General features: G+C 34.6%; 1 protein-coding gene across 2 annotated transcripts in view; it reads right to left on the bottom strand.

Annotated features, from left to right (window-relative positions):
* LOC133521979 (extracellular serine/threonine protein CG31145) overlaps positions 1 to 22858 on the bottom strand; it is a 132426-nt gene that overhangs the window by 7194 nt on the left and 102374 nt on the right. For both annotated transcript variants that reach the window (XM_061857141.1, XM_061857139.1), the window contains exons 4-8: positions 12876 to 13112; positions 10080 to 10204; positions 8887 to 8965; positions 5957 to 6049; positions 3238 to 3481 (exon numbers count right to left, since the gene is read on the bottom strand). In XM_061857141.1, the coding sequence (XP_061713125.1) occupies positions 3238 to 3481; positions 5957 to 6049; positions 8887 to 8965; positions 10080 to 10204; positions 12876 to 13112 (778 nt within the window). The remainder of the gene's footprint in view (positions 1 to 3237; positions 3482 to 5956; positions 6050 to 8886; positions 8966 to 10079; positions 10205 to 12875; positions 13113 to 22858) is intronic.

The raw sequence follows: 22858 nt of genomic DNA, 5'->3' as shown, positions 1-22858 counted from the left end.
GATTTCTTGTTCTCATTGCGAATAAGTAGAACCATAAATCCATATCTTCTACATATACATATCTGTTTGCAGGAATTATTCTGTTTAATATGTTATTTATGATTCGTCAAGACATAACATAATACATTAAATAATATATGACGTTCTCAAGGAAAAGGTACCTTTTTTTCGCTTACCACAATGAATGAAATGAATGAATGAATGAATGAATGAATGAATGAATGAATGAATGAAAGTTTATTCACAAGAACATATGGTACATTAGATATCATTAACATTGTTGACCCTTGATATGCTCGGCCCTAGGGCATGTGAAAATTATTTGTATTGACACAGTTTATGCATGTCAAAGTAAAATACGTTACATAAATGTCGTGTTTCCTAAAATATTATCAAATACAAACATTAAATTATTAAATACAGACGTCAAGTTTTAAGTCTCAGTCAGTTAGTCATTCAAATTCCGCACATAAATTCATCAAACTGTTAGCTAATAACTAGTTAATCCAATTTACTTTATTACGTCAAAATGAAGTAATAATTAGAATCAATAATGTCAAAATGAACCAGTAATTAGAATCTATAATGTCAAAACTTAAATGAAGTAATAATGAAAATTTATAATGTCAAAAGTTTACATGTCAAAATGAAATAATAATTAGAATTTATGATGTCTAAAGTTTACATGTCAAAATGAAATAATAATTAGAATTTATAATGTCAAAAGTTTACATGTCAAAATGAAATAATAATTAGAATTTATGATGTCAAAAGTTTACATGTCAAAATGAAATAATAATCAGAATTATAATGTCAAAAGTTTACATGCCAAAATGAAATATGGTATAATTAGAATTTATAATGTCAAAAGTTTACATGTCACAATGAAGTTATAGCTAGAAATTATAATTAAAATATTCATCAATGGTATAAAAACTTGCATTACACAATATATTTTTCAATTTAAATTTGAATTCATCATTTGGTAGCGACTTTATGTTTGCAGGAATTTTATTAAATATTTGTATACACATGTGATACGCGCTTTTTTTTCTTATTTTAAGCTTATAGGGCGGTAGTGCCATTTGGTACTGTCGAAGAGGTCTATTATTTATATTATTAAATGGCGGGAAGAGTTCTAGATTCTGCTTCACAAAGACAGCTGCTTCGTAAATGTATAGACTTGTCAGTGTCAATAAGTTAAGCTTTGCAAAATCAAGTCGGCACGAGTCTCTGCGACCTTTACCACAAATAGTTTTAATGCACTTTCTTTGAGCTACAGATGCACGTTCTATTTCAACTGAGTTTCCCCATAAGATGATCCCATATCTAAAAATAGACTCGATATACGCATGATATGTTACGAGAGCTGTTTTTTGCGAAACCGTTTCTTTGAGTCTCCATAATACATATATAAATCTATTAACTTTCTTACATACACTTTCTACATGTTTTTTCCAGTTACAGTGAGTGTCTAAAGTTAAGCCTAAGAATACAGAATCTTCTACTTCTTCTATTTCGATGTTGTCATGTAAAATGTTTATTATCTGTGGCGCTGCTTTATATGATCTAAACTGGATAAATTTTGTTTTGGTAAGATTTACCTTTAAATGATTTTCACTAAGCCAACCGATGACATCGTTCAATGCCATATTTACCTCGCATTCATATGAGTCTACATTGGTACCTTTGATTAATATCGTGGTATCGTCAGCAAATAGGATGCAATCATGTCGGATACATTCAGGTAAATCATTGATATATATCAAAAACAACAACGGGCCTAAAATGCTGCCACTAACCACAAGTGCATAATTTACTTATATATCTTTATACGCATAACCTGACAAAGCGTTCTTATTGCAAGTGACAATGCGGTACCTTTTTCTTGAAAATGACACCTATACTTACCTACACATAGCAATAAAATAATTATAGTTATTAACACCCTTATCCATAAAACTTTACGGGTCTGATTTAGTTAAATTATGTGTTATCCCTTTCTTACAAATACATATGTCAAAATGACGGATAAAGACAAACGATTCATATAAGTAATCGAATAACAGTTCATGCCATGTTTTCTGTCTAAAATACAACAATGCTTTTCACGCATGATCGACTGGGCAATAATTTTTCATCATCCTAACGTAAAAGGAGTGGAGTAAATATACACTAAATAATATTTGTACAATTTCAATTAAAAAACCTATTATCATCAACATCATCTTGATTATGTCAATATTACGTATTAGTTGCACGTTATCGTAAGTTCTATTTGCTCCTCGTTACACGCTTATTACTTATTACGCGGCGTGATGTCGATAACCTAAATTATAAACGATGAAGACTCTAAACAGTTTTTTTCGTAATAATGGCTTTTTTCTACCAATATTACAACTTATAGTAGCTGTAAGGGCTGAACAATATACATAATAATGTATAATACCTACTTATGACATAGTGACATAATATGCAAGTACAAGGGTTGGACCAGAAATCGTTCGATCGCGACCAGCTAAACTTTTAGATAACTCGAGAACTACTGTTCTCGAGTTATCGGTTTAGGGATTCCCACAATATTGCAGCATGAGCATTTTCCAAAGAAGCAGAAGTTGTTCCCACGCAACAGGTGACATATCTTCTGTTCAGCTAATCCGGACAAAGGAAGAAACGCAGCGAAGCTTCCTTCCAAAATGTTGGGGTTCAAATGGCGTGGCCGTGTCGCAGTAGCTATTATGAACAGTTTCTGTAGAAGCACAAGTTTCGCTGGCTATTGATAACATACCTTTCGTTCAGCTAAATCGGATGAAGGAAGGAACGCAGCGAAGCTTCCTTCCAACGTATCGGGGTTCAAATTCAAATGGCGTGTCCGTGCCGCAGTAGGTACTATGAACAGTTTCTGTAGAAGCCCAAGTTTCGCTGGCTACAAATAACATATCTGTCGTTCAGCTAACTCGGACGAAGCAAGGAACGCAGCGAAGCTTCCTTCCAACATGTCGGGATTCAAATGGCGTGTTCAGTGTCGGAGTAGGTACTATGAACAGTTTCTGTAGAAGCACAAGTTTCGCTGGATACAGATAACATACCTTTCGTTCAGCTAACTCGGACGAAGGAAGGAACGCAGCGAAGCTTCCTTCCGACATGTCCGGGTTCAAATGGCGTGTTCCGTGTCGCAGTAGGTACTATGAACAGTTTCTGTAGAAGCAGAAGTTTCGCTGGCTACAGATAACATACCTTTCGTTCAGCTAAATCGGACGAAGGAAGAAACGCAGCGAAGCTTCCCTCCAACATGTCGGGGTTCCCACAAATGGCGTGCCCAGTGTCGCAATAGTACGAGCACTTTCCGTGGAAGCAGAAGTTGTTCGCCGGCGAGACGAAGAATGTCTTCAAAATGTCACCCTCGGTGACATCGTAGATCTCTGTGGTCATGTTTAGAACGCGTCCGACTACTGGCATGGCACGACGAAATCCGAGTATCCTAAGTCAATAAACTTTAATTAATATATATTGGGGCTTAGGGTTCTTAAATGTTCTTAAATATAAATATTAAGGTTTTAAAATATTAGGTAATATAAAATATACTGATAAGAAAACAGAGATATTTTCTATGTATATACATAATACATTTCCTTATTCTTCGGGATGAAAGTTGAACGCCCTTTTACGAACAGGTAACACTGAAAGTTCTTAGAAAGGGTCACCTTGAGATCATATAATAAAAATACTCTTTTTTCCTATGACGCCAGTAAAAAATCTTGCATGAATATTTACGCGTAAAAATAACTTTAATCTCGATAGTTGCCTCACGATTTTCATACAAAAAGGACTGGGAGCCGTGTGCGTTTCAGCGTTATCCTAACGTAATGAAACTTTGAACTCGTGATCCGCCTGTCTAGCAAAGCCTGTCGTCCCTCTTTAATTAACATAGTTATAAACAGACGGGTAGTCTATCTCGCCGCGAGATACTGTCGCGCCAATCATGTGCTAGGCCTAAAGAATCAGTTTAAGTTCGCTTTGAATAAACATTTATGGCCTAATTACCTACTACAGTTTTCTCTTTCTAAAAACTTTCAGTTTGTCTCGTATTTATGTACAACAAAGTTCAGATAATTAGTAATTAATATTAATGAGAACTTAAGGTATTCGTATTTTTTACATTCTCCTACCGCGAGAGAGAGCGTACAAAAGATTTATGAAGGAAAACATATATAAAAATAAAATATACATCGAATATAAACATATACAGGATGTTTATTTAGTCACCTGCACTAATTTACGGGCTGAATATGTAAGTCACACTAGGCAACTTTTACTACGGGAGCAACCCCAAACCTCGGAAAAAAAATTACTCTCCCATAGAAAATGTCAATGTCAGACAGCCAAAATTTATGAAACAGCCAATTTTTTTTTCGTGATATCGGGGATGATTCCATACTAAAAGTTGCTCAGTATGACCTATATATTCACTCCGTAAATTATTGCAGGTCACTGAATAAACAACCTATATACATCAAATATATATAATTTGCTCCTGGCTGTAGGTATGTACCTGATATTTATTATTTATTACCAGCTCTAGGATTAAGATAGCCGGTACTAGATTACTGCCAAGGCTAATAACACTTAGAGGCGTATTCAGAAACCTAAACCCGGATACCAATTTGATTTCAATATCATTGCCACTCATGTAGTGCGACTGGGGTGTACCGATGGTTTCCGTTTCTGAATCGACACGTGTTATCTGTTAAGTTAGTAATCGATTAATCGGTAACGTGATATTTCCACTTCATTAAAGTGGTACTTGATAACGTCATTATAGTCATTATCGGTCAACGTCGCTTTAAATAAATACAGAATTTTTACACGTTTCACTAAATGCAATAAGTACATACAATAGGTACTGAATATAAAGGTACAAAATCATTTCGGTACGTTGACTTAATATATTAGTATGTATAATATAAACAATGAAAAAAAAATTAACCGGTTTGCAAGACCGAAGTAATCTCAAAAACCGGTCAAGAGTCATGTAAGAAAAAGGGCGTATCTTGCAGGCACTTACGTCTTTTTAATAAGAAGAAAAGTTTTTAGGCAAAAACTCAATAAGACCTGAACCGATCATGTTACAAATAATTCTCTTTGAAAGTATTTATAAAGCTTTGTGTTTAGTTTTTTGTAACCCCTGTTCAAAAATTCGACGGGTGAATTAAGTGGGGAGAATTAAGTCAAGGGCTGCAAAATTTGGGGAATTTGGGTGCCAATCGCTGTCACTTTGTCTCGAAATTAATCGAGCAAACATCATGTTTTAAACAACACAAATTATTAAGTATTGATTTAAAAATGTATTATTCAGGGTTGGCAAATACATGTGGAACATAATGTCTGACATATGTCCACCTCTAACAGCAGGCAAATGTAAGCCGTTATCATCACAATTTTCAGCATATTTTCACACATTTTCGGCGTTATCTTAGTAAATTTGTGTCGGATAGTCGGTTTTAACTGTTAAAATTTCATCGGCTTGTTAGCATAGACACGTAATTTTAGATAGCCCCACAGAAATAAGTCAAAGGCTACAAAATTTGGAATATTTGGGTGCCAATCACGGTCACTTTTCTCGAAATTAATGGAGCACTGTCAGAGGTAGACATTGGCAGTAATTATCTTTCGTATACAATTGCCAACCCTGAATAATATATTTATGCATAAATATAAAATTTAATAAATTTTGCACTTAATATAACTAAAATGTGTGTATCACTCTTATTTGCCCACCCGTATAAAAGAATATGAATATTTAAACTATGCAATACTAAACTTTGTTTTTTTGTTAACTTTATTCGAATAATTAACACGTACAACGTAATTAGAATCGATTCAACAAAATTTAATTGAGTTTGAATTATTGTTCGTTCCGCAGTAATCCGTATCCAGCAATAGCCAACTATCTCACCTGTCGAGATGGAATGCGGCGATTTCAGCGTTGTGTCTTTCGTAGTCGGAAAAATAAAAATGATTGGGCAACGTCTGCACATCTCTCGCGAATCTGTGGAACAAAACAAAGTTCAGTATGAACATCATAAAATAACAAAATCATAGTACGAGTAATAGGTAAGGACCTATAGAAAACGGAGTATTTTTTTAAACAATTAAACTAATCTATAAAATTATATTTTCTTTAGGCTTCCACGCCAATTTTAAAATGTAGGTACTTCTTTCCGCACATAAATACATGGTGTTTCTCCATTCACTTTGGGGTATGACTGAATGGCATAGTTACCTAATTTTCTGTTTTTTCGTAAAAAGTAATTTAATGCTGCATATAGCGTTGTTGTAACATGGGCATGCTAGTTAACTTAACCAAACAGATGAAAATTTGACATATCAATATGATTTCGAACATCGATCGTCCGAGATAGGACTTGCGTTTAGTAAGCAAATGCAACACTCATAGTAAACACTAATCAATATGTAATTAAGACCTAAGGCAAGTGTACACGTTCATAGGGGCCATATTAGGTAAAAAACATTTTCTGATTATCTCCAAAATGGAGTTAATTAGAATACAGGTGTCGTTGACAAAGTAATTTAATTGAAGCTCAGGAATGCACCTTTGCAATTAAAGGAGTTTAAAAAAAAAACACCGTGTATGTTGATCTGATCATCTATTATAAGTTGCGTTCTCGCGCACGAGTCCATGCTTGAAGTATGGAGTCGCGCTCGAGAATGCAACTCATTCTAGCAGGGGTGGGTCAGGGTTAGCAATCCAGATCCAAATAGTAAACTATTCGGATTTGGATCCAGATAAGAGGGATTTTCCATACAATTTTAAACCGGATAACAAATCCTGAAGGCACGAGCATTTTAAGAATGGTTTTACTCTATCAGCTAAAACAATAAAACCGGTATTATTGAAATTTACGTGTTTTATCGTTGTATCATACTCGAATTATACTAGATACTAAAGACAAACGGGTCTTCATTCAATTCATATTTAATCTAATGATGTGTAAACGGGTCTTTAATTTCGTGGAAATGAGACCTTTATTATACTTAGTTCGTATCATTCACGAAGACGCGCAGAATTGTCAAATATAACCTTTAATAAAATGACTGAGAGAATGACACGGTGTATACCAACATTCAATACAGTACCTATTTAACAATTTCAATATCGCGGTACACAAAAAGAGGTGGTGAAATTTTATAAATTTAATTTGTTCAATGTACGGGGCGAAGCGAAGTGCAACTCTTCACTAACCAGATAGAAAACATAAAGATTCCTCTCAGAAAGCCACTCCTATTATATTTATATATCGTATTACATTTCTTCATATGTTACTTGAATGTACAGTGGGGGTCAAAAGTGCATGGACGAGTTATGAATGAAATGATTCATAAATTGTCCATGCAAATTTGAACCTGATGGTACAGTCAAAAAAGCTACTAGCATAGCACCTCTGCATACACTGCATACAATGCAGGGATGCTAAGACTGCTAAGCTAATAGTTTTGCTAACTGTAGGTACACGCCAATTTTCATGTCATATACGTGTTGTTTTACCTATAATGTGAGCGAAACTTCGATTATATGGCGGCGCTAGGTTCATGTGACTCTTAAGTTCTCATCTTGCAGATGTTCAAGCACTAGGGTTTGGAGCTGAGAAGGAAATGATAACGCGATGGAGCGATAGCGCACGGATTCAGCTCTTGTCGCGACGAACACGAGTGCAGTAATCGTTGGTTAATTTATCTTAAGCATTATTATCGACATAATCCATCGGATTCTCGAAATCTTGTTGTCGGGAATAACGAAACCAAGATAATAACGGTTCTCGAGTTACCTATTTCCAAGAATTGGCGTTTTACTTTTCTTCAGATTCTTGAAATAAACCTTGATAAATATCTTAATTCGGCTAACAGATTTATTTATACAGCTCTGACTATTCAGTCGAAAATGGTTTGGTCAAATCGGGCATAAAGATTAGCATAATCTTAGAGACACCTAAAAATACCGAACGGAAGGGTTAACTATCGGCTGTCGCGTAATTTATTGTCCCCGAGTGAATTGTAGCACGGCCTCTAAGGCCTCTTGATATGTCGCCGGGGCATCCCCTTGAGTCCATAATTTACCTAGCAAAGCTACGGACCCCTTAGAAAAGTAACCTGAGAGTTATGTGCGGACGTACCTACATAATCTATCGATATCTATATCCTATCTCTCGGCCACTTATTTTTCGGACGTCTCTTTCGATTTCACTCCCTTTCCCAATTTTTGCAAAAAGGAATATAGTAACAAAGTAAAGTGCTGAGACGTCTGACACGCGATATGCACCTCCTACAGGAATTTCACGCAATCCCCCGGAGTGGATTTTTGGATGATCCTTTTGTTTTCTTTGTCGCAGCGAAAATTTAATTCTTTCGCCTTTCTGAACTGTACTATTATTCGTAAAATAATATTGGATTACGTTTACTCACTCAATTTTCGAAATGTAAAAGAAACTATGAGAAAGGAAACTCTCTGAAAGTCTTTTGTAAATCGAACAATATACACAACTGAGCAAACTCGAAGCTTGCCTCAGTTTAATAGTAGTTGTAGTGGAGAAGTTGTAGGACAAGCCGCTAAGCCGTTCGCGTGAAAGAAGTGTCTGAAACTTTTGTGAATGGAACCGACGCACAACACTCGAACACGGTGTGTCACCTTCTCGGATCCGAAAGAACTTTGCTAAGTTTCCGCGAATCGCTCTACTCGCGCGGACCATACACGAGTACTCGAAACTCGAGCTCTCGAAGAAAACTTGTTTACCGAACAACGCGCCTAAAGCCGCTTGGGGTGGCCTGAAACGTTTCTCAACATGATAAGTAGAAATCAATATACCTCACCTCATTGGTTTGAAGAGCGCTTGAATACCGTTGGGGTAGTCAATAATGAGCTTCAATTGGGTCCCTCCTTCTTTTTGCTCTGTCAAAGATAAAATTAATTATTGAAAACGTAGGTAGGTATTTGAACGAAAATAATCTCTCTTTGTAGACGAACATTTAAAGGGTTTTCTACCTGAAGCTGAGAACAAATGGTAAACTATGAAATAAAGTCTCTAACAATGAAATCCAATTAACTGGTTTAAATATTTAAGTCCAATTTGAAGTAAAGGGCGAGATTGTTGTGGTACTATTGTCCGCCGGACCGCTAACCCCACAACTGATTGCAAATCCGACTTCATTTAATATAAATACGGCTCCCTGTTTGGACCCGCCCCTCACAGAAGTTTGCCCATTGTTCTTAAATGTACATACGTACAAATATCAATTATAATGAAGTGTAATCAATCACAAATGTTAAGATCCATTCATCGAAGCAAAATACGCATCAAATATTATAAAGACATCTAGAAAAGGCTTATTTCAATTATGGACCCTTTAAATCAAGACTGAATAGAACCGGATTTAGTAATGAATTATAAAAGAGGCAAACTGAGCAAGCCCGGGCCTTTAAACCTAACAAACGCCGCTAAGGTTGCTGTCCAAAATATTAATATTTAATTAATTCCAATCGCCAAGAGCTTGCATAATTGATACCTTTAATTTTGTCTATTATTGTTAATACAATTACATGTTGCGTAATAGTTATTTACGATACAAGTGCGAAAAATAGGAAATTCGTAACGAGTGGCGATAAATTAAAACACGACCGAAGGGAGTGTTTTAAATCGACACAGGTTGCGAATTACCTATTCGCACATATATCGTACAACGTTTTACAGTAGGTACATATGACCCTTAAAATTTTCGACATAGTTACATAATGGGCTAATTTACGCACTAGTGCTGAAAAGTAGCACCATATGTACTGTAAAATATATTTTAACAAATAGATGGAAGAATTTCTTTTCAATATATAAGTGCCCAGACACCTATACATTCCTACTTACTTGCTAGTCCGTAGGTGCCAGAGTGCCCTGTGTCGTAGATATCACGAATAAGTAGCTAGTGTTTAAAATTAATAGTGTTTAAAAGCCTACTCTAGAGATGAGAAATATCTAAATAATATAGTAGATAATAATATAGTAGATGCGTACCGGCGTGCAGCACAGGTAGCGTGACCATGTCCTTAACAACGGCATCCACGAGTGACTCGCCTTCTTCATAGAGCTCGTGCTGCGCTATCCGTAGCTGGAATTTCTCCAAGTTGGACGCGTTCACGCTGTAACAACAAAAGTGTACATATTCATTTCATTATTTTGATTATATGAACCAATTGAATAGGTTGATATAATCAAACAGACTATTTATATTTACATAATTAGTATCTTTACTTCTTATTGACGACGACGCAAAGTACTTAAGGTATAGTAGTAGGTATTAACCGACGAAAACATGTCCTACTTTATTTAACCTACGTTGTGAATAAAAAATACTCAAGAACAGGTAAATACTCAAGAAATTGTTAACTACTACGTATATTTAATTATCAAAAGATACATAATACTTAGTGTAGTAATTCAAACATGGTGACATTTTGACACTACATGTAAACACAATCAATTCCATGCATAAATGTAAGAAACCACTACGTCGCACTCTCATTGAATATCCAATCTGTCTCGAAAAATGGAGCAAAATGCAAAGCGGATGGTTGAAAAAACATCACGGCTACTTTGCAGTGTTGGCGCATATTAGTAAACCTGGCCGTTAATGTCGAGATTTACATGGAAGATTTTCCGATGGCGGCGTTGGTTTTGGCTGCGTGGAACACATAAGTGGACGTGATTCGCCTGCGAGCGCGAGGTGCGAGACTCCAGGCGACGCGGAGCGCCCGCCGCTGAATACTAAGGAGCCTACGTGTAACGTTCTCGATTTGTGGCATGCTCCGATAACCTGCATTTAGAAATCAAGCCGCCAGCTACTCTAAAATTTATTGACTCTCTTTTTGGTGAGAATTGTACCGGCATCAGGTGGGAATTCTAAAAGCTCGATTGTCCCGCTCGGACAAATCGACGTAAGGAATACTAAATGACCAACACTGCCCGCTCCATTAGAATAACGTTCGAGCTTTCACTGTTGACTTACGGAATAAGGATTCACCTTATAGCTTCAGTGCATTTAACATGTACACAGGATAAGCTAGCAATTTCGTAAAGAGTGTACCAAATTAATCAGTATCAAGCCGACCCTTTCTTATATGAGACATGAAATTTTGGGCATAAGAGGGCCCCTCATATCGCAAGCGTTTCAGCCAGCCATCATGCATTCATTCCATTTAGTTTTATTGCCCGAGACCCGCGCCTATCGCAGCCCGCTCTGTAACAGGATTTTAAATAAGATTTCTTTCAGAGGTTGCAAAATTTGCCTTGTGAGATAAAGAAAGGTCGCGTTGTCTGATCCTTACGGAATCGGCATGTCACCGGAGTACGATATGATTCGAATTTTATAACCACGTGTTTAGGAATACTTGAAAGTCGTTTGTTTCTGGGGCCGACATGTAATATTCCTTTCATCTTTTCACAATGTTCCTATGAGATTTGGTCTAATATTTACTTTGGTGGAATTACTACGTGGGCCGCCAGAGGCCGGCCGCGACCAACTTGTTTGATTTTAATGCATACTTCAGCACTAAGCGCAGGCATTTCCAATGAATAAAGCACTAGTTTTAGAGGAGCTGGAAGCAGAATTTTTGACAGTGTAACATTTATTCACGATTGAGGTTTTTGGCGTGTGATATAAAATACCACGCGATAGTAAAATCACATATCTTAAAATAACTGTGATAAAGTAATCGGTAAGACATAAATCATAGTATAAGCATAGGTGTTGGGCTTGTACACACGCGCAAGTTTACGGCCGCGATAGTTCGAGACACGCAAATGAAGCATCAGCACAGTTTCTGAGGCTGTGTTTACCGACAACCGTCCCCAGCGCGATATTCGTATTATTAAGTTTAATTGCAGCAATAGCGAACTAACTAACAATTTCATTTGGGGACTTGCAGAGCGCTACATAAATTGTACTTGTGGATGTCAGCTGTCGAGAACTTAGAGAAATTTTCCTTGTAATGTCCTTTTAGCGTCGTTTTTACCCGGAGCAATTTTAATTAATATTTCTTAGCGGACAGAATATTAAGCTGAACGTTCCTATTATTACGTATTTACATTGTGCGTTAACATTCTGTGAAATGTACAGGCAACGTTAAGACATTCTTTGGGAGTATCAATTGTGTTGTACCTATTACAGCTAGCTGAGGCTTGATAGTAATTGCCCTTGCAGATATTTCGGTCGCTACGAGTGTTATTTAAAATCACTTGATAATTTTCGTTACCGTCATTAGTAACCTAAATATTTTAAACAAGGAGTTCATCACTTAGATATATATTTCTTTGATTGAATTTAAACTAACATGACTGCACCATAGCATTTAAGAAGGAGGTACCACGTGATCGTCCATACAAAGGGAGAAAACGTTTTTCTACTTAAATATTTTCCATTTTCGATGATTTTCTTAGTATGTTATTGACACGATGAAAAACTAGGTTTATAGGTTTTCCTGTTTTCCATTTTTTTTTTAAAGCGAAACCTAAAATATAATATGTTGAAGCGATTGACATAAAAATCTAAGTGATTTGTTAAGATTTAGTCACTGGAAAACGTTCTCCCGAAATGGAATTACATAAAAAAGTACCGTTATTTCGCTAGGATCGCAAAGCTTTTCTTCTTCTTTTCGTCTTGAATTCTTTTACCAGTTATAATACAAGTTACCCATATCCTTTCTAGTCAGGTATCTTGGCTTTTAAGGTCCATTCCTGCATGAGTGATGACTGATGTTAAATCCGCTAAGCTTATGCTAAGCTAACCTTACAAGCCTAAAATGCAAGGCTCACCTAGGTTCCAAGTCTTCCATCTCCCCTATGGTCGGGTTCTCGGGCCGCACCACATTGAGGTCCTTATGCGGCGGAATGACGACCGCATGATTGTGGGCTCCTAGCCGCTGCGAGTCGACGATGCGCTGCAGATCCTCATATTTGTCGGCGGGTGGCGCCGGCGTCCGCGGCTCGGCGTCGGCGCCGCTGCCGCTTGTCTCGCTCGGCTCGTACTCTCGGGAACCATTACTGCCGTTACTGTGAACAAGTTGTGGATAAGTATAACGCCTACTCATAACTAACTAAAAGTTATCGCATTACACTATGTTACGTTACCTACGATTCAGGATCTAGAGCTATCAGGGATTTGAAATATCAATATGAGTCCTATATTATGGAGATAAAAGTAATTATAGCGGAATTCGAAACACGTTTTGAAAATGTTTATTTATAATTAACTATAAATGTAATTACACATAATATAACCTATAAAACTTAAAATCTAAATCTAAAAGAAATAAATCTAATCTTAAAATAAATAATTAAAAACTATCCCCCTGCGGCATGGTGCCGTAGATGCGAGCAGCATTTCCTCACGTTTTTGATGCATAAGAATCTTTTATTTGCTATAAACATTACCAGGTTCATGCAATAAATGGTATGTAAAATATGTACACAAAAAACTTACTTATAAACTATGATGCGAGACATACAAAATATTGATTGCGTTTATAATATATTAATGTTATACAAGTCTAGATAGTTAAATTTCATGTCCAAAAATTCATTTGTGCTTTAAAAATTGTAGTTATTAAGCCATTGATGCGATTGTTGATGGCTATCACAGGCTATTTAAATAAATCTTTGTGTTTATGAACAAACATGACTTGTCACATATACAGGGTGAAATTTTAAGCACCGTTCATACTCCACGTAGTGACTTTATAGGTCATATTGAACAACTTTTATTAAGGGACAAATGCAGAAATCGCAAAAAAAATTGGCAGTTTCATACATTCCGGCTGATGGATAGGTCACTTCGGGTTTAAATTCTCGAAGCAAATGGTGTTTCATTCAATGTTCAGAAGAATCTAAGATTTTTTTGCATAAATAAAATGAATGTTGCAAAATGGTCTAATGGAAATTATCACCATTGCACACTTGACCATTCTTATTTATTTTAATGAAAATATTAATAAATCTAAAAGTCGCTACTGGTGTTTTGTAACCGAAACTCGATTAAACCGTGGGCGGTTTGGCGAGTTACTTAACCCATTAACACCTGCTAGGATCCGCATTACAACAACAGCGGTCTAGCCCACCGCTGCTGCTTTCTTGCTTAAGGCGATACTGGACCATTGAACTTTTTAGAAAAATAGATAGGTAGATAATATTTCACTAACCTTGTCGAGATTCTATACAGTGTATATTTTTGATATAACCGCAAAATTAAACTAGACGTAGGTTTTAGTCCCATAAAACAATACTAAAAGATTTTTTAAATTTAGTCTTAACTACCAGTACATAATAAATTTTTGTCGAACGGTAATGTATTTCGTACAGCATGGCACTTAACGACAGGTGTGACGTCGCGTCAACGCTTTGATTTAAAACAAAGTAGTGATACATTGCTTGATGAATTATCTTATATGGATAACTAAAAGTCGTCCTTTTTTATAAAACCTAACTACTAACTGTATTTTCCCTTTAAGGGAATATTATAATATGTGGGTACGCTCTTCTTTTTGATCTTTTCTGTTTTGCCCTAAGTGACTAGTAGATAACGACTTTTGGCATTAAGTTTTGTAGGAAATTGCAACAGGAAACGTCCTTTTCGAAGGTATAGCTAACTTTTTTTAGCCGCAACCAATTAGAGTGAGTTTTTAGCTTTAGAAATTCATAATTCAAACGAAATATTTTGCGTAATGTAAACTATTATATATAAGAATTCGTCGTCTACTATCCTCTTAAGCATTGCCTAAAACCATGTACGACGTAATAAAATCTTTTATTTGAACTTAGTTGTTACCAAAGAGAATTTGAAATAGAGGTGTATTTTCAAAGAAAACTTTGTAGAGACATACATTTACTGCCATCTTTCGACACAAAATTAAAAAAATTAGAACTATATTTGACTTTGATGCTTATTGTTTCACTGATATGTGTTCAATTTGTTAAATATCAAAAAGTGGCGTTCTAAAAGTTATAGTTGTGTGTCGAAAGATGGCAGTAAATTTACGTCGCTACAAAGTTTTCTTTGACAATACACCTCGATTAAAAATTATCTTTGGTTGTTACCGAGTTAAATTGATGTGTTATAAAGATGTTTTTTTTTAACTTTTTTGTCGTTACTCGTATTTTATTAAAATTAACTAAGAAACTGACATTGATGAAATTACATAGGTACTTAACTACGTATCACTCAATAAACCGGTGTTTCTTCAAGTGACTTTTCAATGAGAATAAAATATATTGAATTGGCTGGGAAAATATCTTTATCAATACTCTCTTGAAGAATATAAAACAATCATGACCAAACTCGATATCAATACAGAAGAAAATAAAGGATTTTCAGGAAAATACGAAGAGTGAAGTTACCTAATCAATTGTAGAGGGAACCAATATCAATAAACTTACAATACAATTTTATAATGTGAGTATCTATTGTTCTGATTACATTTACCCATTTTCGTTCCTAATAACACAATAACAAGCTATCAGTGATTTTATTAATTGCCGATATTTTCTGGAGAGTCGGGATGAATAGGTTAAAAGGTCCTTTGTGCCTTCATTTTCAATAACAGCATTAGCTTGGGTTATTCCAATCACTTACAAAAACCTTAGCTAAACCAGTAAAAGTTTGATCTCCTAAATATAAGGTTAAGTTATTACAAAACGCTAAGTTACATGCTTTAAGGTGGTTTGTTCGGTAAGCTTTGGGAATAGCCTGGTCCGTGGTGGGTGGAAAAGTGTTTTACAGTACATATGGGGCTACTTTATAGCACTAGTGCGAGAAGTAGCATATTACGTTACTGTGTCGAACATTTAAAGGGCCATATGTACTGTAAAACGTTGTACGATACATGTGCGAATAGGTAATTCGCAACTCGTGTCGATTTAAAACACTCCCTTCGGTCGTGTTTTAATTTATCGCCACTCGTTTCGAATTTCCTATTTTTCGCACTTGTATCGTAATGTACTATATTCGAACCAATTTGAACGTCAACAAGTTGCAGTAGATTGTTCCAAAGTGCGTGGGTAATATTGGCTACAATATTTACGAATCAATAGAAAATTCACCATCTTGCGACACGTAAAATATACAATTACACTTTGGTTTTTCAACTAAAGGAACACCTTTAAACACCTTGAAAACATTCAATGGCTGTATACATTTTATCGGACTTTAACTAAACCTTTTTTTGCACACGTTACTTCATGAAAACACAGCTAGACGGTTTTTGATCATTATCACCTACATACTAATTATGAAATAGAATGAGTATTCGCTGAAATAATTGTTGTGAAACATTGTAACATTTATAGCTTTATAATTTCATGCAAGTATACCTCATTAGGTATACATACGGCGAAAACGGTTTTTGGATTTATGCATTTTTAATTTTCGCAAAAAAAGACGTGATTTCTTAATAAAATGATGTAAGTGCCGTGCAGATATGGCACTCTCTTTATTGTTATCTGTTATGACGGTATCGACATAATTGAGATAAATTGAGAACTGCGCCCGATGTTCTCTAGGCAGGTTATTTAATTAATTATTTGCAAATTTTATTGACGATGCGTCTTGTGGATGATATTTAAGTATGTATCACATAACAAAAGCAATTATTTTGGTGAACGAGTTTTTTGTAAGTTAAGAAACCTGCATTGTGAATTTCTGGACACGGTAGCCAGTAGGTAGGTAGTTATTTAATACATATTTAGTTTATATTTATATTTAAGTTCGGATACATTTAGATTTAGTTTTATGTTTAGATATATTTTAATATGTATTTTCATTAATTAATACACATGTCAAGATTGTTTACCTTTTTTTAATAAATATTTCTGGACAATTTCATTATTATTATTATTTTGTGTATAAATAAATTAATGTAAAATCACATTTTTGGCAGCTTTTTGCAATAAAATAGGTACTTCTTTCATATGACTTTAGTTAGGTAAAATGACAAAATTAGAACTGTGCCATTTTTATACGCCTCTAATTTTTTAAGAATTTTCTTTTATGTAGGAAGTTTTACTTATTTGAAGAGTTTAGTAATACCTATGTAGTTTGTACCGTTTTATACGATTTCAAACTTTTTAATACCCCGTTTTATAGTATTTAAGTATTTCGTTTTGTTAATAGACATTAGGTATTTATACTGAAGTGGAGGTTCATATTATATGTAGGTATAGCTGTTAGATAAATACCTTTGTGTGTGACATGACTAGAAAAAAGCAATTGTTGGAGGTTAGTCATACTTAGTAAGCAACATATCATTTTAAAACATGACACTGTTATCTGCGACAAAACGACTTTATCTAATTACCCGCCTTATGACAAATTAGAGATTCTCAATGTTTTCTGCGGAATCTGACAAAAAATTACATTAGATGAGTCTTTTTATCACTAAAAGTATAGTTAAGCACTCTTAAAATTATAGTGGCCTAGCTCATGTAGTTTATCAGTAAACTAATTAAATAATGAGTAAAATGTTTAGGAATATAATTTACATCATTCTAAGGTTTGTGAGTAATGTGAGTAAACAGATATCAAGATTCTTTCATTCTAGTTCATATTTACATCGTGTAAACAATGTAAATATGAACATGCTGTTTATATGTATATCTTTTAAGAATAAAATGAGATACCAGGGCACATAGCGTTACACTGAAAAACCTATTATTGAAAAGTTTTCCATTTCGCTTAACTTACGTAAGCAAGTATGCATAATACGATCCTAATGAGTAATGAAGATAGAACTTAAAAATACCCATTATAAAACTGTCATCGGCAGCTTTTGTCATGGAACAATGCATTAATTAATTTGTCATTTCGGCTGCGCAAATATTATGTTAAACAAAGAAATATGAGTCCGCCACTCAATGGTGTTTTTACGAACAATGTACACGTAATCAAGACTGCCCGACAATGGGGTAGAAACAAAACCTAAGTTAATGCTTCAATAATCATTGTTTAGCCATGAATGGTGTACAATTACTAGCATTCACTACGTAATATTTTTTGTTCCTAAAATGATTTTAAACTGTCATTATTAAATATTTCACCCCTAATACACTACGTTTATCGCATCGTTTGTTCGTTTTGTGCAAGGCTTACATTTCACGCTCCGAGGCGATAAAACTGATATTCTACAATTTAGTCTTCAGTATAACATGAAACTTACATGGAAATAAAATTGTTGTTGTAGCAATAAATATGTTAACATACATAACATGAAATACGTTTGATATTGGAACGAAGTTCCTTATCGGACTTGGCTAGGCGAAAAAAGTGAAAGATTTTTCCGTCACGGCCCTCTTTTGTTTAAATTCTTTCTGGAGAATAAGTAGCCTAATTTGACCCACATAGGTTTATTCTATAGTGGAGCAGTTGGCCAGCAGCCGCTTAGAAAAAAGGTGGTAGCAGCGATGATCTGGGGTCCATCCCCGGACGTGTATGCAGATATTATTACTTTTTATATTTTTTGCACTTTAATTTCATATTTTTGATTGACTAAGCGAGTGTGTATCAGTTAAAGCTTTTACAAAAATGTTTTCTTATGTTTAGTTGTTCTCCCTGCCTGTAACTCCTGTAAGTCGCATTTCTGAACTGATTTGTAAAAATAGCTATAAAACTTTCATGTATACAATATTTCCTTACTACTAAGTAACAAAACTGTAAGTTATGGAGGAGCGGGGCATCCTGATACAGGTTCATTCACCTAAAAGGAAGTCCCAACCACTTATGCCAATTTGTAAACCTTTACTTCATAAGGAAATAAATATTTTTTCATTTTTTTTCATTTCATTTCAGTTTCGATAAATATTATGTTGTCGTTTTTTTTTTAAATGTTAATCAATAATATACTACGTTAATCAAAACCTATTATTTACTTCAGATAATCTCATAGATATTGGAAAAAATCCTGAATGGTTACCTAATTATTATTATATAGCGTGAATACTTTAATACTTTTAATTTTTTAATTTAACCCCGGGGACTTTAGTTTAGGAATATTTTATACTAGCTAAAAATTCAATGAAATATACGTAATGTAGATACCAAAAGAACAAGTGATATATATTTCAGTTTATATATATATTATAGTAGTGTGAGTATGACTACTTAAAAAGCACACAAATAAAAATATTTAATTCGTTCCCAAAACTTGTAGCCAAAAACTAATTGATAACTGGAAAAAACAAACTTTTTTAACATTTCTTAGTACCTAGATTTAAAGCTTCCTACCTGTTTCTAATTCATAGTTTCGTGACTAATTTATTCCCGCACCCAAACGCCCGGGGTATGCCAAGTCAGTGACAGTGCCAGTAGTAAAAACCCTAATTACCATAGTTCATGTACCGAATTAACAAAATCCACTTCTTTCATTAGTAACGATTACTTCGACGATTTACGTAAATTGGCACCATGACATGGTAAACACATATAAACTTTATGTGGTTCTGGGGGATAGTTGGGCCCCTCCAATTGGTGTGGCTAATAGTTCCCTGAGTATCATATATTAAAATCAAGAGTGAGAATATAAGTAACGTTACAATATTTTTTGCCAGCTTTAAAGCGTCTGGTAAGGCTACCACCGGCGGAACTGGTCTGGCAATGTTGATTACCAATTTTTAACAATATTTTCTAAAACGTACATAAAAATCAGCCATGAGAATTTAAGAAAAGTTAATTTTACCTGCCTTTAGCATCCTGTACCCGACAAATGGCCGTCGGGCCAATATAGCAAGTATGCAGACATTAAACTCCGTTTGGAAGGAGGGATACCTCCTAACACAAGTATTACTATACTTACCAGGATAACTATACTTACCAAATAAACTATTTTGATTTATTTATTTATTAAATGTACATATTATGAAGTATGGCTACAAGTTTTGGGAACGAATTAAATCATTTTATGAAATATTTTTATTTGTGTGTTCTTTAAGCAGTCATACTCACACTACTATTATATATACTTATATATATTTATAAACTGAAATATATGTCACTTGTTCTTTTGGTATCTACATTACGTATATTTTATCAAATTTTTTGGCTAGTGTAAAATATTCCTACACTAAAGTCCCCGGGGTATGCTTATTAGCAGGCTTCGGAGTATTTTTAGCATGGTAAGACTAAAGTGAGCTATGGGGTCGTTGTTAACATTAAAAAGAAAGTCATACTCGTACTCATCCTCATTGATTAACTTCGTTCGGATCGTTTTAAAATATTCTGACTATTTATATATGTAATGTTTTTTTCATATATGTAATTACATTTTACATTAGAAAAATATAATCAATATCCAAGAAAAGAAGCCATTGCAATAGCAAACGCCCAAACCGCATTGCTGGATATGGTCATGCCAAATGAGCTTAGTTTTATTAAAGACAATTATCAAGTTATTCTTGAGTATATTACAAAATTATAGTGTACTAGTATTCTAATAAAGCAAGCGTTTCAAATAATCGCATTACACAATTTTTTAAAATTTTTCGGTCCTGTATATTCTCGCACTATTGACCATTGCTGTAGTTGCAAACAGCTGAGCATTTGAGTCCGGCTTTCCTGCAACCACAGCTGCTGGTATAACTTTTTTGAGTTACAGTTAGTTCAAAATTGTACAAACCTTTGAGAAGCCGTATCTTATGTACTATTTGGCTTACTAAGTCAATTAATTGCAAATTATAGTCAATTAATTGCAAATTTCTTCTTCTTAAAAGTGTGCATAGTGACTTTTGCCGTAACTCCAGATTTTGGTGGAAAAGAAATACAACAACTGGAAAAAGTCCTAACATTTAATTGATTTTCATGTACTTTTATTATTATTATTATTTAAACTTTATTGCACAATATTACAAATAAAGTACAAATGGCGAACTTAATGCCTAAAGGCATTCTCTACCAGTCAACCATCAGGCTAAACAGAAACAGTAGTACGTGCAGGCATTAAACAAAAAAAAAACAGAACAAGTAACTTAAAACAAGCAAAATAGCGATAAATAATATATACTAACGGTAATAAACTTACATAAATATACTATAATTAAATATACATACATATAATATATATTAATTTATGTACCCAGTGCAAAAAATACTATGACTACGAAGGACAATTAACCAGAGATTAACTTTTCAATGATCCCAAGGGCTTTTGAGGTCGAAAACTTGTATTTGTTGATACCATTTCATCACTACCAACATATTAAAAAAAACAGAACTACCTCATTTGATGTTAGGTAAAATGTACCAATTCCATGGGCTATATTGTAGTACCTAAATATCATTCGTTTTGTATAAACTTACATCAACGATAAATAACGTGCCAATGAAATGTAATAAGCACAGCTTACCCCTTTAAGTCATAAAGTCACATCAAAAAGTTGGTATATAATCCAAAAACAGCGATATAAAATGCGTTCTCTCACGCATTTATTCGCTCAACGTGTCTTAATTAAATTGTCAGTTCCCGCATTGCATATTGACATCGCATTTTTTAAGAAACCTTCATGCAATTTTCTATGCACCACAGTAGCATGCGATTTTGAAATATGAGTAGGTAAGTAGTATCAGGTTTCTACAGTGTGAACTAGGTACTTATAACAATACTGTACATTAAGCTATTTATTTGTCAACCAACATAGATATCATTTACTTTGTTATTTTTCTAATATATCTATAGGTATAGCGAACAATCTTAAGTACCCGTACCATGAGTCACTGGCAGTGTCAAAACTGACATATACGCTATCGAGAACGTAATTTACTTTCTATACGTCTCGCTCGCACTTATAGGGAGCGTGCATGAACTGTAGGAGGCAGCACAGGAGCCGTCAGATATTTGGCGCGAGGCGTAAATGTGATGTTTATTGTTCCGATGTAGCCCACAAGATGGCAGAACCTACTATGCACAAGAAAACACGTGACGTGTAAATGTACATGTTTTTGGTTCCGATTCAGGCCACAAGATGGCAGGTCCTCCAACGCGCACGGTCCCTATATGCGAGTACGAGCAAGATGCATAGAAAGTAAGTTACGTTCTCGATAGCGTATATGTTAGTGCCGAACTGTTGGTAGCCACATATATAAAAAATAAGTTTTTCCAAACCTTATTTTGGAAAAACTTATTTTTTTCGATGTCGATTTGTGTTCGTATTTTCTAATAATATCTACCTAAACCATTTAAAGGTAGGACTGACATCTACGACCATTGAAATACCAGAGCTATGGATATTTACCACAAATTGAAGCGAGGACATATGATTTCGAATAATAAAATATACAAATGGCGAAATTAATGCCAAAAGGCATTCTCTACCAGTCAACCATTTGGTCAAACAGAGACATTTGTGTATGTTGGTGCAGGAAAAATTAATAACAAATAATAAGAGAAAACTTAAACGTGAAGTCAAATAATATTAAAAATAGATACATGGTTAAATAATAATATTTATATAATTTATAAAAGATAGACTAATACATATAATTATGTACATATACATGATGGTGAACCTTATTTAAGTGTGAACGCCGATTATGTCTCCGAGCGGACTTTAGGCTTCCATGAGCCGTGGCAAAAACCGCGACAACTCTAGGAAGTTGATGATGATGATCGTTAACCAGAAAACAAACGAGTGGTCCGTGAATCAATATTCGAAACAAAGAATAAAATAAGTGTTTACATTCGAAAAAAACTATGCAATCTGCGTTTCTAACTGTAACTAGGAATAGATTGATATTGGATATGGATATTGGGTGTTTGGCTTGA

The sequence above is a fragment of the Cydia pomonella genome, chromosome 10, assembly GCF_033807575.1.
Source record: "Cydia pomonella isolate Wapato2018A chromosome 10, ilCydPomo1, whole genome shotgun sequence".
In the NCBI taxonomy this organism is placed as follows: domain Eukaryota; kingdom Metazoa; phylum Arthropoda; class Insecta; order Lepidoptera; family Tortricidae; genus Cydia; species Cydia pomonella.
The sequence above is the reverse complement of the archived record's forward strand: the minus strand, read 5'-3'. Positions and strand labels throughout refer to the sequence as shown.